General features: G+C 41.2%; 1 protein-coding gene across 2 annotated transcripts in view; it reads right to left on the bottom strand.

Moving 5' to 3' along the window:
• LOC113169780 (protocadherin-16-like) overlaps positions 1 to 15,435 on the bottom strand; it is a 73,452-nt gene that overhangs the window by 12,321 nt on the left and 45,696 nt on the right. For both annotated transcript variants that reach the window (XM_026371477.1, XM_026371478.1), the window contains exons 5-12: positions 7,185 to 7,373; positions 5,640 to 5,871; positions 5,078 to 5,314; positions 3,572 to 4,630; positions 3,171 to 3,358; positions 2,889 to 2,985; positions 2,587 to 2,744; positions 155 to 595 (exon numbers count right to left, since the gene is read on the bottom strand). In XM_026371477.1, the coding sequence (XP_026227262.1) occupies positions 155 to 595; positions 2,587 to 2,744; positions 2,889 to 2,985; positions 3,171 to 3,358; positions 3,572 to 4,630; positions 5,078 to 5,314; positions 5,640 to 5,871; positions 7,185 to 7,373 (2,601 nt within the window). The remainder of the gene's footprint in view (positions 1 to 154; positions 596 to 2,586; positions 2,745 to 2,888; positions 2,986 to 3,170; positions 3,359 to 3,571; positions 4,631 to 5,077; positions 5,315 to 5,639; positions 5,872 to 7,184; positions 7,374 to 15,435) is intronic.

The raw sequence follows: 15,435 nt of genomic DNA, 5'->3' as shown, positions 1-15,435 counted from the left end.
AATTCGACATTAGAGTACAAATTTCAAACTAACAAAATAACAAAAATTCAAACGGTTTCTTAAACTTTGAAAATAGAAGTTAACTTCTAAAATCAGGCTTGTACTGAGTTTTATCACTTGCTATTCTAGCAACAAAATTATTTCAGTTTGTTACCTGATCCACGGCCTGGAAGGTATATATGGAAGCTCCTGGTTCTAGGTTTTCTGGGATAACAATGGTAACAGGGTCTTCTGTGAACTGTGGGGCATGGTCATTGCTATCCTGCACGTTGATATCCAGCTGCACCAGGTGGCTACTGGGAAATGCTTGAGAGAAGTCTGACACTTCAATATGCAGAGTGTACCTCGAGCCCTTTTCATAGTCCAGCTCACGAACCAGATACACATCGCCCTTTAAACGGTCCACCATGAAGGTCCCATCGCGGTCTGTCCCCCCAACAACAAGGTAGGTCACCTGACCTTCTAATATGGAAGACTCGTGCTTGTCATGTGAGCGGACGGAGCCGATGATGGAGCCTGGAGCAGCCCCTTCAACTGTGTTCAGGGACATTAAGAGCATGTTGGGTTTGGGGCTGGACCTGGAGGTGCTGAGAACCTGAAGCAGAGGAAACTAGAGTTAAACTCAATATTGTCATGTCATGTAAATTATATTAAAATAAGAACAGTGAAGTGACTTTGCCTTATCATCCATGTATTTATCCTTAAACACAGTGCAAGAAAAAAGTGAAAACTTGCACATTATTTATGAATTTGAAGATAATGTAGAAGACGAAAGTGTCAAGGCAAGCTCTGTTCTGTGTATGTTACTAGATCGCATTTGCTTTGGTATTCTGCAGACAGTGGAGCTATATGGCTCTCGCCCTAACCAATCCCTAAACATAGCCTTGGGCTGTAGTCTGTTTCTGTTTTGTTGTTATTACTATAACAACCCTCACAGGCATTCTCATGGTGCATGGAGACATTATGCACAATCCTGTCAGTGAGTATCTTGACACTGTAACATTCTGGCTTCAAGATGAGAGTCAGGGTTTGTGACCTGTGACAATATAATGAAGGGTGTGATGGGAAGGAAACTGTAAATATTCCAGTTCAAACAATGCAGAGCGCTAAGTGTATCCTCCATATGCAACAGTCTAGTCAGATGAGTAACAAACATGTGCCAGAGGATTTTTGCAACTTTGAGCAACAGCCTCAGGGTTCAATATTGTTCTGGGACAGATCAAAGAACTATGAGGACATAAACAAATTTAACCACACTCTGGTTTCATCATGAAAAAATACATAGGCATGCTATCCTTTGCTTTCAAAACCAAGATCTCTTTCAATGAATTGCATTTTCCAAGAGTCAGAAAAGAAGAGGTAGGATAGTGTGCATAATTTCAAGACTGTGCAGACATGTCCTATATTTTTTTCTTCTGTGCTTCATTGTAATGACGCACCATGCGAATCACAGCACACACTACACAAAGTGGAGCAGTGATTTTAAAACTCATGTGAGATCCAGCAGTGAATTTGACTGAGGTGTATATAATGTGTTTAAACTATGCACAGAGTGGCAGAACTAGAGTGGAGAAAGCCTTGATTTCTTTACACTCATTGTGTTTGAGTTAACTTGAACGTGGCGCTTTATTTCAGATTGTGCCAACAGTTGTACTGCTCATTCTTGTATTTTTCCAGTACTCTTTTTCAACACAAGCCAGCGTGTGTGCACACTCTAGTACCAGTGGCATACAACAATATCACAGTGTCTTACTTTACCCACAGCTATTTGAAATTTTATCTTGTAATCATTATCTGGAAATGTTACCTCATGAGAGAGTTTGAATGTGTCGTTACAGTGAGCGTATCTGTGTGCATGTGTGTATCACTGCCTGCTACCGTGTAGTGGCGTATTTCTTTCTGTGTGATTTGATACAGCTGGCTTTCATCAAATCTCATCTGGGAACATTTGATTCTGAGGTGCCTGTTTCCCCTCTGTCTAATCTCAGTGTCACACAGTGTCCAGGGAACAGGCGAAATCTAAGGCAAGCACTCCCGCTGTAATTAGCATCCTTTTCCTTTCTGAAATCACATCACATAAAAACACTAAGCTCAAAGCTATACAGTCACAGTAAACCATCACCCTTCTCTGGCCAAATGCCTCTGTGGCAGAGCCTTTTTTTCCTGCCGTTGATATTGTATGCTGATATGCAGGATTGACTCTCCGACAGAAAGTTCAGAACAATAACTGAGTCCAGACCAGCTCTCTCCTGCAGTTTGGGGTTTCTCGCTTTGGGTTTTGGTTACCCTACTAACCTCTGGAGCAGGAAATACACGCTAGATTGGATAGATGCTTTTGTTTGTGTAGGCACCGGTACAGTTTCTCTCCTTCTCATATTTACATCCCTTTTCAATTCCTTTGACACTTACACTGTTCACTTTGGGCACAGTTTGTGGAGATTGCTCACAGCAAGGAATGCAAATAGACTGAGGTAGTGTGTAGATGTGACAGTTTCTGGCTTAGTCACCAAATTGAGGTTTCTGAGAGGCAACTAATGTGCAGTTATTTGTGCGTACAGTAGATGTAAATGTGCACTTTATGTTTACCTGTATCCGTAGTTGACAGGTGGCACTGAGGCCTGGTGTCCCATGATCAGCGGCCGTCACAGTGAAGCTGTACTCAGCTCGCTCAGCCCATCTCAGAGGGGAGGCCGTTCTCAGCTCGCCACTGGTCGGGTTAAGGGAGAAACGCTCTGCCCTAGAGCCTTCGGAAGATGGAACAAATATGAATATCAACTCACAGTAAAGCTAATGATGATCATAGAGTAAGAAATGTAATTTAACAATAATATGTTTATGTGAACAGTGAAAGATTTTATGCAGAAATGTAATTGTAAGTAAACACTCACCTGATAAAGAGTAATACAAAGTCCCATTCTCTCCCTCATCAGGGTCTTTAGCTGTCACTGCCCCTAAAACTGTCCCAGATGGAAGCCCTTCCGTGACCTACAATGAGAAGTTTAGGGTTTCTTATTCATATTTAAGTATTTCTTCAGAATGCTGTAAATGCAACTTCTCTTTTCCTTGTTTTATCTCTAGCACTGACTTTTCACATAAGATGAAACAGAATAGCTACACATACATCATATGGTTAGACTTCTAATCTATATCCAATCTCCACTCATCCTCACCTGAAGGAGCAACTCCCTGTCTGGCCTGGTATGAGTGAAGCTGGGGGCATGGTCATTTTCATCCAGTACGGTAATATGAGCGGTGCCGGTGGCACTGCGGGGAGGTGTACCTCCGTCCTGAACAACCACAACAAGCTGGTAACTGGACTGCTGCTCTCTGTCCAGGGCGAGGCGGGTGCTGATCTCACCTAAAAGAAAAGTGGAACACAAAGGGAGCAAAGTCACTTTAATTGCAATAAATAGTTAGCTAATTAGTTATTTATTAGTCGTTACTATAACATTAATGTAACTGACAAAAATGTATTAGTGCTTATATATTAGTGCTGTTTATAGAATAACTACTTGTAGTCATTGTACATTACATGTGTAATACTGATGCTAGTCCTGGGTTATATCTTCACCTGTTTGTGAGTTGATCTGAAAGTGTCTGTCGCTGTGCAAGAGTCTGTAGGTCAGTCGAGCATTCAGTCCTGCATCTCTGTCTGTTGCAGACACCCTGCCGAAGCCTGTCCCTGCCAGAAGGTTCTCTCTGACAGCCAGGAACACCCTCTCCTGGCTCAGTCTGGGGGAATTGTCGTTCTCGTCAGTCACTGTCACCCTGACTGTGGCACTACCAGTTCTCCCTACCCCTCCTGCGCCTGAGGTGGCCAGGACGGTCAACAGGTACATGTCTTTGACCTCTCGGTCGAGAGAGCTCCGAACAAATAGCCAACCGCTATCGGGCATGATTCCAAAACCAGCAGCATCACCATCAGGCCTAAGGCGATAGGAAATAGAAGAGGAGGAAGATGTGGAGGAACCTCCACCATTCCCAGAAGCCTCTCTGTTGAGCGCTCGAACTTGTAGGAAACGAGTGTTGAGAGGTGTGTTTTCCCGTAACTCCACGCGATACGTCAAAGTGTCAAAATTGGGGCCGTGTGCATCTTGTGCTTGGATGTGGACCACAAGGGTGAATGTGGAGCTAAGTTGAGGTGCTCCACCATCCTTGGCAACCACCTGAAGGTCATAGCGTGGGACACTTTCATATGATAGACTCCCAATCAGACGTACCTCTCCGCTTCCTCGGTCAACACCAAATGTCCTCTGGCCACTGCTACCTGCAGCCCCAGCAGAGACCAAGTCAAAGCTCAGCTGACCGTTATGACCAGAGTCTTTGTCTGTAGCCTGAATGCGGTAGATAACTGTCCCCATTTTGGTGATCTCAGGTAAAAGGAGAGACTCTGATGAGGAGGGAAGAAAGGTGGGGGCGTTGTCATTGACATCTGAAATAGTTATGTGTACTCTACTGGTTCCATATGCAGGAGGAGAGCCAGAACGTGCCTGGATCTCCAGGTCAAGACTGGAACAAGTCTCGTGGTCCAGAGGAAGGGCTGTGCGGATGGTACCAGAAGCACTGTCGACTGTGAAGAAACCATCAGGGTCTCCTGAAGAGATGGAGTAGAAGATGTCCCTGGAAACACCTGAAAGTAAACAAAGAGAGAAGGCCAACTCATTAGTGGTACAAAATGTAATAAATACAAAAGCAAATATTCTCACGGCAGACCCACTTTTAGTAGAAGGCTGTGGTGTTTACTTCAACTCATATCTCATGTACAGTTACACAAACAGAGATGATGTATGTCTGTCCACTACACCGCTGAGAACACTTCATTCTTACTCCCACATAGAAGTACAGTCTCTTCATCATTAATAGTGGACAGAAATAGTCTGGCTACAGTGAACACAACCCCCAGTAAAGTGTACAACTGCTGGAATGAGTAGTAACGCATCACGGACTCTCCAACACATTAGTGCATTTCTAGTCTGGAACTTGTCAGATAAAGCAGATAAAAGCAAGACAGAAATGACTAAAGCCAGACACAGATATGCAGACGAGTAGAGAGTAGATATTTCACGTGTGTCCTCACCTGTCTTGGTGGCAGCACGCACCACTCCTATTGCGGTCCCCCTGAGAACATCCTCCGGCACAGTGAAGAAATACTGAGCCTGTTCAAACACGGGAGACGCCACCGAGCCTCCCACCACACTCACGTTCACCCTGGCATTGACCGGCGCCGTCAGACCACCACCATCCTCGGCTGATATCACCATGGAGATTACAGTGTTGGCTTTGCCATGGAGTGAGCGAGAGAGAGAAATCACACCTGCAGAGGAGACGATAAGAAAAGATAACTTTACTTTTAAACATTCATTAAATACTCTTTCAAAAGACAGAAAGCTCTGGTCAGATCAAACAGTAGAAAACATCATAGTCTTATGCTAAAAGTAAGTGTTATGTTAACATTTCACTTTTTATATACCTCCAAGTAATAATTGTTTAAAGCCATAAAAACTACAACTGGCTACATCTGTATTATTACCAAAATAACTGAATAACAGTTGAATAACATATGTGGTTACTGCCATTTTAGCTCCGCACAGCTCGTTCATATTTGCTATTGCTATTTAACACACCTGAACAATACATACCTGTGTCCTTGTTGAGGGTGAAAAAAGCGGAGCCTCCTCCAGGCGCTGTGCGGTAGGTCACCCTGCCATTTTCCCCTCCATCAGGGTCATTGGCTGTTACCTTGACAACAGACGTTCCTGGGGCACTATGGGTACTGAGACTGACTGTGTAGAGAACTGGATAGAAAGTGGGCCGGTTGTCATTAATATCCACCACTGAGACGCGCACATGAGCTACTGAGCTCAGACCGCCCTGCAAAAGAAACCAACGTAAAATAAAATTAGTTTGAATTAGATTTGATTCATTATTTTTGCATTAAAATATAATGTCAGCAGAAATGCAAGGTCATGAGAGCAGGCACCATACTGTAATGACATGATGGCTCTGCTGTACTAGTCTATTAAGATAAAGAGAGGCTAAGTCATAGGAATATATATTTTAGCTAAATCATATTATCTGCCCCCTTTCAGCACAGTATATCCCCTAAGACAACATTCACTTTGTTTACTGTCTCTTGGTGAAAAGCGACGGTCCTGGATTTTCATTTTAAGAAACCATGTCATTAGATTTATGTCTCACTGTAAAGACAAAGCAGCTGTAAAGGAAGAAAAAAAAGTTCTCTGTTGAAGATCCCCGAAATATGGAGCCAATCAATCGCTGTATGCATTTGTCAGCGAAGAGAAGAGTTTGCACTCATTACACTGTATCTGCGGGCTTAGTTTTATGAGACCATTAAAAACAGGGATGGCCGAGACGAAGGGAACAGACACCAGCTGGGTTAAGCTGGGAATGTGCTGAGGCTGGGAGAGAACATGCATCATGTGGCTTGAGTGGTGAATTATAAACCCGAATTCAATTTTTACCTACTTTACACTATGAATAATAGTAATACGTGTACTGTATAGCAGTGGTTAAACAGCTGTTTCTATATGTACAGGCACTCAAACTACCGCATAGTGTTTAAATGCCTATGTAGGTGCATCCATTATGAATTGAAACTTTAAATGTGCATGAGTCTACTGGGATGATTCTTGAGTGAGGGGTTTGTTTATGTGGTCAGATAAGGCGTGGTATTTATTCTAACCGGTATCATCTTAAAGTAAAATGTAATTTAATTAGTCTTAATGTTTCTGCTTTTCTACTTCTGTACCTATTTCCTCCCTGAACGATTCCTCCCTCTTATTTCCTTTGATTGCTTTGCCATTTGGTTGCACTTCCCTGATTATTTTTGAAGACACTGGGTACAAGACAGGATGCTGTCTCCTTCAAACATATACCAAATATCTTTTTGATGAGATTTATTCGAGTTCAGCCTGAAGCTTTGATCGGAAGGAGCATTACACAGTCAGCAGGTAATGTGCTTGACCATGAGAAACACAAAGAGCTAGTGCTTCTCTGGTTCAACATTTTGGTAAATTCTTTATATAAATAACTGGAATGTAACTGTATAAGAGAAATGTTAAATTAATGCCAAGACTATAGCACCTTCACTATCATGTGTATAGTTTGAGTTACTGCTTAACTATTGGTTTATGGTTTATGGTTTAGGGTACAAGTGTTCTTACCCCATCTATTGCAGTTACAGTTAAGTCAAACTTGTCCAGGCCCTCATCCCGGTCCAGAGTTGTGCTAGTACACAGTTGACCTGTCTTCTTGTCTATGGTGAAGTGTGTTGGCAGCACACCTCCAGAGACTGAACCCAAGGTGTAGGTTACTGCACCAAAGGAACCACGGTCCTCATCTGTGGCCGACACCTGAGGGAAAAGAGACATGAGGTAAGACATGGATGGTCCACCAGTGCCCAGCAGCCCAGCAGATCCTGAAATCAGCGTGAAAGGTAACACGTCATAATCCTTATATACGAGCTAAGGGCCTTTCTGTTATCACAATAATGTCCAATAATACAGTCACCTCACCGCCCCATATATCTGCACTTGTCCAAATATCACACACCATAGCACTACTTATTATGATTTCCAGAGTACTATAAAAATAAGCATCTGTGAGAGTAATTCAGACCGGAGTACATACTGTACTGCACATATGCTGTACCATATGTAAAAAAGGACAGATCTTTCAACTATTGGCAAAGGGACAGGTGATGCAATACAAGCATGGATACAGAGTGAACTGACTTTGGTGACAGAGATACAAGGAGAGTGAGGACAGATGTTTGGTTCAGAGGTCAACAAAGGCACTTTAATGAATGTTGGAAGGTCAAATGACACAGACTGTTTTTTTAAACTTAAAATTTTTAAACCTTTAAATAAGACATATTACATATTACACAGAGTGAGTGATTGGGACACCACTTAAACACTCAGACATTAATCTGGGGTCCTGCAGTTTTAAACTACTCTATAACATTGTTTAGTGGCATTTATGGTGCTTGTTAAAAGTTGCATTCTGCATCAGATCTTGAAGCCTTGAAAGTGAGGAGGCAAAATCCGGGTCATGCAGTCTCTTCTCATAAAGGAATGATAAGATATGTACAGTATCTGTAAGTGTTTGATTTCACAAAGGGCATCTTATATATATATATATATATATATACACACACACACAACAAATAGAAATTCAACAAAGCCTGAGCAAAAACATTTTTTTAAATACTTTTCTATCGTCTGTAACTACAATGAGTTTAGGAATAAATGAATTAATATTATTAAATTACGCTCAAAGTATTTTGTTTACTTTTAGTATAGTGGCTTCAGTGTGCTTTAATATCACCATATAATTTAAAGTGTATAAAAAATACAAAGGTAAAAGACAAATGTCTGATGCTTGAACATATTGTTTAATGATCTATTATATGTCTGAAATGTATCTGAACTTGGCCTAGCCCACAAAGCACAGGACCACCATAGCAGACATCCGGGAAGGACCTTCCTTTCCAAGCCAACACATCTCCACCATCACACTTACCTACTGCCTATAGACAGACAGGAAAAAAATACCACCTTTATTCATGCTGTTGTTCCTTTGGGATACTAAAACACAGGAACAGCTCCATCCACAGCTGGGTTATTAGTCGCAGTGTTACCATGGCTATACCATTGTGGTTTGGAGGAATCAAACCGCACCTCTTCCTTTGGTCAGTGTTTACAACTGGGGATTGTAGATCATTACTTGAACTTCCTATAGAGAACAGTGTCGAGACTAACACTATCTTTGAGATCTAAGCTCATGTCTGAGTGTCTCTCATATCTTTCTTGCTGTCTGCGATGGATTAGCCACCTGTGGTGTAGAGAACTGGATAAATGTATAACACTCACATATATGATCCCATCCTTTTTACTAAATCTAATTAAAGAGGTTTAAACACTTGTGACCGCCCACCTGGTTACAGGGTGACTTCATTTCCACAAGCGTCTGTAGATCAAATGCAAAAACATGGGAAAGGTTGAATGGATAAACTTGGATAAGGCAGCAAATAAGAGCTGACTGGCTTAAGGTCATATGGACTGAAGGGGTTGGAAAATGAATATGCTTGAAAGCGGTTTTGAATGGAGGCTTGGACACAAAATGATTGGCATAGAGGCTGGGAACAAGAAGAAACACAGCACATTGGTTCTCATGTACTCTGAAATGTAAAAACTTTCCATACCATACCAACAGTATGGTAAGGATTTGTCATGCTGACAAAAATATGCAAGACAAGACATGAAGGTGCTACAGTAGGAAAATGTCTGTGCGAGCTAACCTTTTATGGAAACCATGGGAGCCATAAAATAAAAGATGTAATGATTTGGGGTTTTGGTGCTGCAACACATACAACACTGTGGTTATGTGGTTCCTGACTTGAAATGCTGAAGCAAAACAAAACAAAAAATGCAGTGGGACAAACAGACACATAGCCAACACTCCAAGGATGGGATACATGACAGAAGAAAATCACATCACGCCTCATGAAAAGACAGGAACTTGTAAGGATCAACTCTGTCATGTGTGATTTTCCCTCCTGTCAATCCATCAGACAGCACAGCACCGATGTTCAGTTTACACTACACAACCGAGCTGAATCAAACCCACAGGCTGATTTGATTCCCATAACTCCTCTCCTACTTATTTGCCCTATCCTGCATTCAGCACTTATTACAGCTAAACAAAGTAGCAGACTTTTAAAGCCAACAAGGTAATCTAATAAACAGACACACACTGGGCACGTCTTCTTAAATCAAGATATCTCACATGTCAGATGAGGGTGTTTGCCAGGGAGAAATTCCTCCCACGCCAGAGCCTGCTCTCTGATCTATGGTTAGCCAGCCAACCTCAACTCTGCACACCAATGCCAGAGTTGTCCTGCTGTGATAAACACACAACTACATAGCAACGCAAACACGAACACCAGCCTGCACTCCTTAACATCTAAATCTCTCGCACGTAGTTCATGCTATGATTTTTGGATGAGTGTATAGTGTCGGTGGTGGGGTGGTCTAGCTCAGGGCCTTTTTAATGCACCAAAGTGCATCATCACCCGCTGCAAGTTGTTTTTGCTGATGCAACGTCTACACATACACACGCTAGAGGACAGAAATTATCATTCTATTGTGGTCAATATTATATTAAAGAGCCACAATGGTGGATTTGGAGGTTGAGTTTCGGGTATTATGGCAATGAACTGAAACTAATGGCTGGCTGGAAGGTGGTAAATGCCTGGAGGGAGGTTAACTTTGGAAAAATGATTTGCAGTAACACTAAGTGCACACAATTTGGAGTTAATGGGCTAAAACCTGAAAAAAGTGGTTCTTTTCTGTAGAAGCACTGATAACTCACCTGATGTCAGTAAAGTGTGGGGAGAAAACAATGCCACGGTAAACACTGCACGAAGCAAACCAACCTAAGAATGTGATCATAGTTACTAAAAAGATCAGTTAATTCTCTCCAGTACAATCAGCTGTGCTTATTAAAAGTGAGGTAATATCCGCTATGATTTTGTGGTCTGTGTGAGCCATGAAATAGCAAAAACTGTGTAGGCAACAATGCTGTAAAGTAGTTAAGAAGGCATTTTTTTTAGCTTTTTTGTCTAAAACAACAAAGATATGTTGGAAAAAAGAAACAAAAGTTTCTGCTTTGCATGGTAACGAATCACCATGCATTTCAAGTTGATAACTTTTTTGACTTTGAGGATATACTGTGGTCTTTCAGGATTTTTATCAGTGGAAAAATCAAAGCACAAATTCAGTTTAAATCTATTGCTTGAGCATAACACATACCTGTCACTCCACTCAACATAAATTCATCCTGCATTCCTTCAGCTTAAAACATTTCTTGCTGTATCTTGATTTACACAGTTGACCAGCTACTATATATCTGTTAAAAGACTGCAGCTCGCACAAAAATCTAACGCAGCACACCTCACCCTATAAGGACTATGTGAAAAACAGTCAGGAAAGAGCGTGCCGAGTATCGAATTCAGTCAGGACTTAGGCCTGGAGCTTTTTGCCCACAGAGAGTCATTCATCGTTGGCAAGGACAGAACAGGAGCGATCACTCACTGGAGCATTAGCAAATATCCAGACCCCATCATTCATTGGCCTCACTCTTCTCCACAACCACCCTTTCTGAGTCTCTTTTGTCTCTCTGCCTTTCTACTTAGCCTTTCTCTAGAGTATGCTCCCACTGTCACTTTCATTCCCTTTCAGATAGTGTGAGTGTCTCTCTAAGGGGTTCACTTAGATCCCAGGCACACATCTCACTATTTCCTATAGGTAACTGGACACTCACACACATCACTCAAGCTCATCTGTCAGTGGTATTTAATGCTGAGCAGAGAGAGTGGTCTGTGATGTGGTGCATATTAACAGGTATTTAATGGTACTCAAACACTTCTTCTGCTGCACCAAACTTCAAGAGGGACAGATGCGACATTAGCAGACTTGCTTTTATTGGCTTGTATTCCTACAATGGATCTTTTCTTTTTCCCTTTTGATTTTCTCTCTGCTTCATAACTCATACACTCATAGCTTTATCTCCTTTGCTATCTCTACTCTCCTTTCCTCTTTTCTGTTGTCATCTTCTCCAGATGTGGACCCAGATGGATTTTGCTATGCTGTGCACTTTGCTGTCCCTGTACAATGAGAGTCTGCGCACAGCTCCTCAAATGCAGCTGCTGTTCTATAGAAATTCAGGACTTTTATTGTTTCTCATGAATAAGAAGAGAGAGCTTCTATAGGCTTTCATAGTACTGTGCACTATCAGCAATTAGTCTTTAATCTGTCTCGAAAGGATGCTATCTCTCATACACTCTTTCTGTCTTGCTATCTGCAATTGTCTAATACGTAATCACTGAAAGAATATGAGTTTGACTGCAGGTTACCTCGTTTGATTTACTTTTATCACATGTTTTTAATGTCTTGTGAGTGTTAGAACATTTTGCAAACAAAATGTTGACGTCATTTTGGCCAGTTGTCTTCGGTTTCAGCTTTCATGTTAACTGTTTTGAACATGTGAAGTCAGAGTGGACAGAAGTCAAATGCATGATTAATGGGGAATTCCAGTTTAGTTCAACTTGAGTCTTATTTTTAGCAGTATTCAGCATTTGTAATAATTATAATGGCACTGTGCTTGTTAAGACTTTGAAAAAAGAACAAGGCATCAAAATACAATACTCTTTAAAATGAGTCCTTCAACTGTTTATTTCCTCCTTTAAAATATGATCATTTTTTGCCAGTTTGTGTAAAACCAAGTTGTTAACCACAACTGTTTACTACCCAATCACCCACTATTCATCACTATTTCTTTCCCCATATGATTTATTTTAACAGATGTCACAGAAATCCCAGATTTTAAAAATGAACATTTGAATAAAGTTCATGAGTAAAAGCTTATTGATATTTTAGTTTTAAAAATTTTAGTGCGAAGTTGTTTAAAGACATAATTAAACATGGACATGAAAACCATTATTCTTTAAAGCAGCAGAAGTGACAATAATAGATCACAATAGACTTGGGGTTTATAAACTAAAAGCACCATTGTTGGATAATTATACACATGCTGAAGTTATTTACAAAAACTGAAACTGGAGCGTGGTTTTAAAGGCTGTAACTAGCATTGTCAGAGCGTCAGAGCTAAAACATTCATTTAGTTTTTCTATTTTTCCAACAACACATTGCTTTGCTCTCCAGTGAGCTTCATTCCCCATAATAGGCATTCTCAAGTCTCAAAATCAATTTCTGCCTCTTTGTTACCAATGACTTGAGACGCTGTGGGTACTATTAAGATATATGGCAAGGGAAGGAGAACCGAGTGACTGAGAGTGCGTGAAGGGGGGCAAATAGTTTGGCAAAAGATTAAAAGGCTAATGATAACGTGAGACCTTGAAATGGGAACAAGGAGGACCGTAGTTTCATCTCACTTCTTATTCACGCTCCACTCCTCCCCTGACCTCCCCTTTCTTTTTTAGCGTCTCCCCTTTTTCTGTCTTCTCCCTCCCTCGCTCTTTCAGCACCCTATTACGGCAAGTGGTTGTTGTCTTTCATGTGGATTTCATGGCTGGAAATGATTAGAAACATCAAACCCATGCAGGCAAAAGGAGGGGCAGGGGGTAAAAGAGACATAGCAAGAGGGGCTGACTTCTATATTAGGAAGAAAGAGGTCTAATATTATTAATTAACTTAATAAGGGACAATGACCACTTAAGACTGGCTGCTTCATTCTCTTTCTGTCTCCCACACATACATGCTTGTACACACACACACAGACTTGCAGATGATCTGCATTCAAAGATAAACAGTAAACTATACCAAAGAATTACAGATTTAGTCCATGGAGTTGAACATGTAGACATATGGCATGTGTTAGGAAGTTTATCTTAGGGCTGCATCTCATCTTGAAAAACACAAAGCATGATGGCCACATGTTGGTTGAACAGTATGCTGTCACTCTGTGTGCCTGCTCATACTCGGGGCTAAGCAACAAACAAACTGGGAACCACAGCAGGAATCTGATACTTTGATTTCAGGCAGTTTGCTTCACCTGTTGCCCAGCAGCAAGCAGAACAGTGACAGGATCATGCAAACTTTATGCAGAAATAAAACACAGCTAAACATGTGATCAAACAGAGTCACAGAATCAGGATGCTATTTATCTTGTACCGTAGTGAAAAACAAAACAAATTAGCTCCATGTGAGTCAAAAGAATGAAGATTACATTTAAGATGAACAAAAGGTTTTTGGCCCAGCGTGAACTATGTGAATACCCAGAAGCATTCACTTTACAGAGCTATAAAACCACTAATTTCTACTATTTGAGAATCTTGGACCAGTTAGCCCAAAACAATTGTTTACCAAAATAGTTTGCACTTAATTTTTCAGCATTTATCCAGTTAATTAAATAACTAATCATTTCAGAATCACTTCTGTTGTCTCCTGTGTAACAGATGGCTGTATTATGTTTTAGGCTTCAGAACAATTCTTTAAACTGTAACTAAAGCAGGACATTATCAGTGATACCGTCTGTCCAAAGCTGGAAATCACCAACACTACAACACAGCTATGATACCTGTCTCTCACCATTAGGTCACCAGATCAGGAACAAGCTGCAATCGTTTTTCTAAAAGCAGCTACAGAAATAAAGGAGAAGGAGATGACTGTGTATGGAGGTTAAAAGTGAGGTCACAGGGAGATAAAAAGCTGGTTACATGGATGTATGGAGGGATTGAGGAGTACAATGAGGGATGACATCACCGTACTGGACTCTGAAGAGCGATAAGAGACACGGGGGATTTAGATGATAGTGATCCTATATTGTGCAAAGCCCTGCAATGTGGCAACTCTTAGCCTGAGTGCGCAATTGTGTCTGTGTCTATCTACTGTGTGTGTGTGTGTGTTGATGACTTTAAAGATTCTTAGCAAAGTGAATCCTGTGGGTCCTGACTGACAGCTGGCCTAATCAGCACAGAAATCAGCTCTATTTTTTTTACTTACAGTTACATATTTATAGCCATTTAAACCCTGTCCTTCTATGTCTGAGGCCTCACTGTGACTCACTCTGGCTGGTGCAGCAGCTGCTAGGAAAAGATCTGAGAATACCGGGGATTTTTTTTTTTCTGCTATGTGCTAACAGCAAAGCTAATGAGGAGGTGGAGGTCAGGTGTCAAAGTTGAAGGGCGAGCATGCACATTCGACACCCACAGAGCGGAAATAAAATAGTCACCATATATTCACAGTTGTGCTCATTACATGGATTTAAGTCTGCGCAAAACAGATGTAATGTGGCCCATGGTTATCAAGAATCTACAACATCGGAGCAGGGTTGTTGTTTATTAAAGCATAAATGAGGAAACGATCCTCCGTCAACAATTAAATTCAGAAATTTGTGAGCTTATTGAGGCTAAGTATTGTTACATAGTGCAGCTGGTAAACAGTGTCGCTGTTCCACGTACTCTGAAAATGTCAAAATAGTGCAAAACTGACACAAGAGAACACAACACATGAAGTAAAAGCTTTCTCTGCGCCACCATCTTTGATTTACACAGTGAGGTCTGTAATATAAAGTGAGCGTTGATTACCACTTATTGTCTTCCAGTTGTAATTTTGCTCCAGAGATGAAGAGAAAACAGTAATTAAGGAGTGAGAGAGCACAAAGGCGAGCTGGAGTTAGACCTCAGACATGGGACCGGTGTCTGAGACGGTCTGAGCTGGTGGGTTTTTTTGGGTGAATGAGAGGCTGAATTATTGAGACTGAGCGGGTCACGGTTACTTAGGGGACACCACTGTGAGTAATTTCAATTCCACTAACAAGCACGAACGGCAGTATGTGTTTAGGAAGATGTATCTGTGTTTCTGCTTCAGCATTTCCCTAAGAATAGGAGCA

Source organism: Anabas testudineus, chromosome 14 (assembly GCF_900324465.2).
Source record: "Anabas testudineus chromosome 14, fAnaTes1.2, whole genome shotgun sequence".
NCBI lineage: Eukaryota > Metazoa > Chordata > Actinopteri > Anabantiformes > Anabantidae > Anabas > Anabas testudineus.
This window is presented reverse-complemented; position numbering and strand designations above follow the sequence as displayed.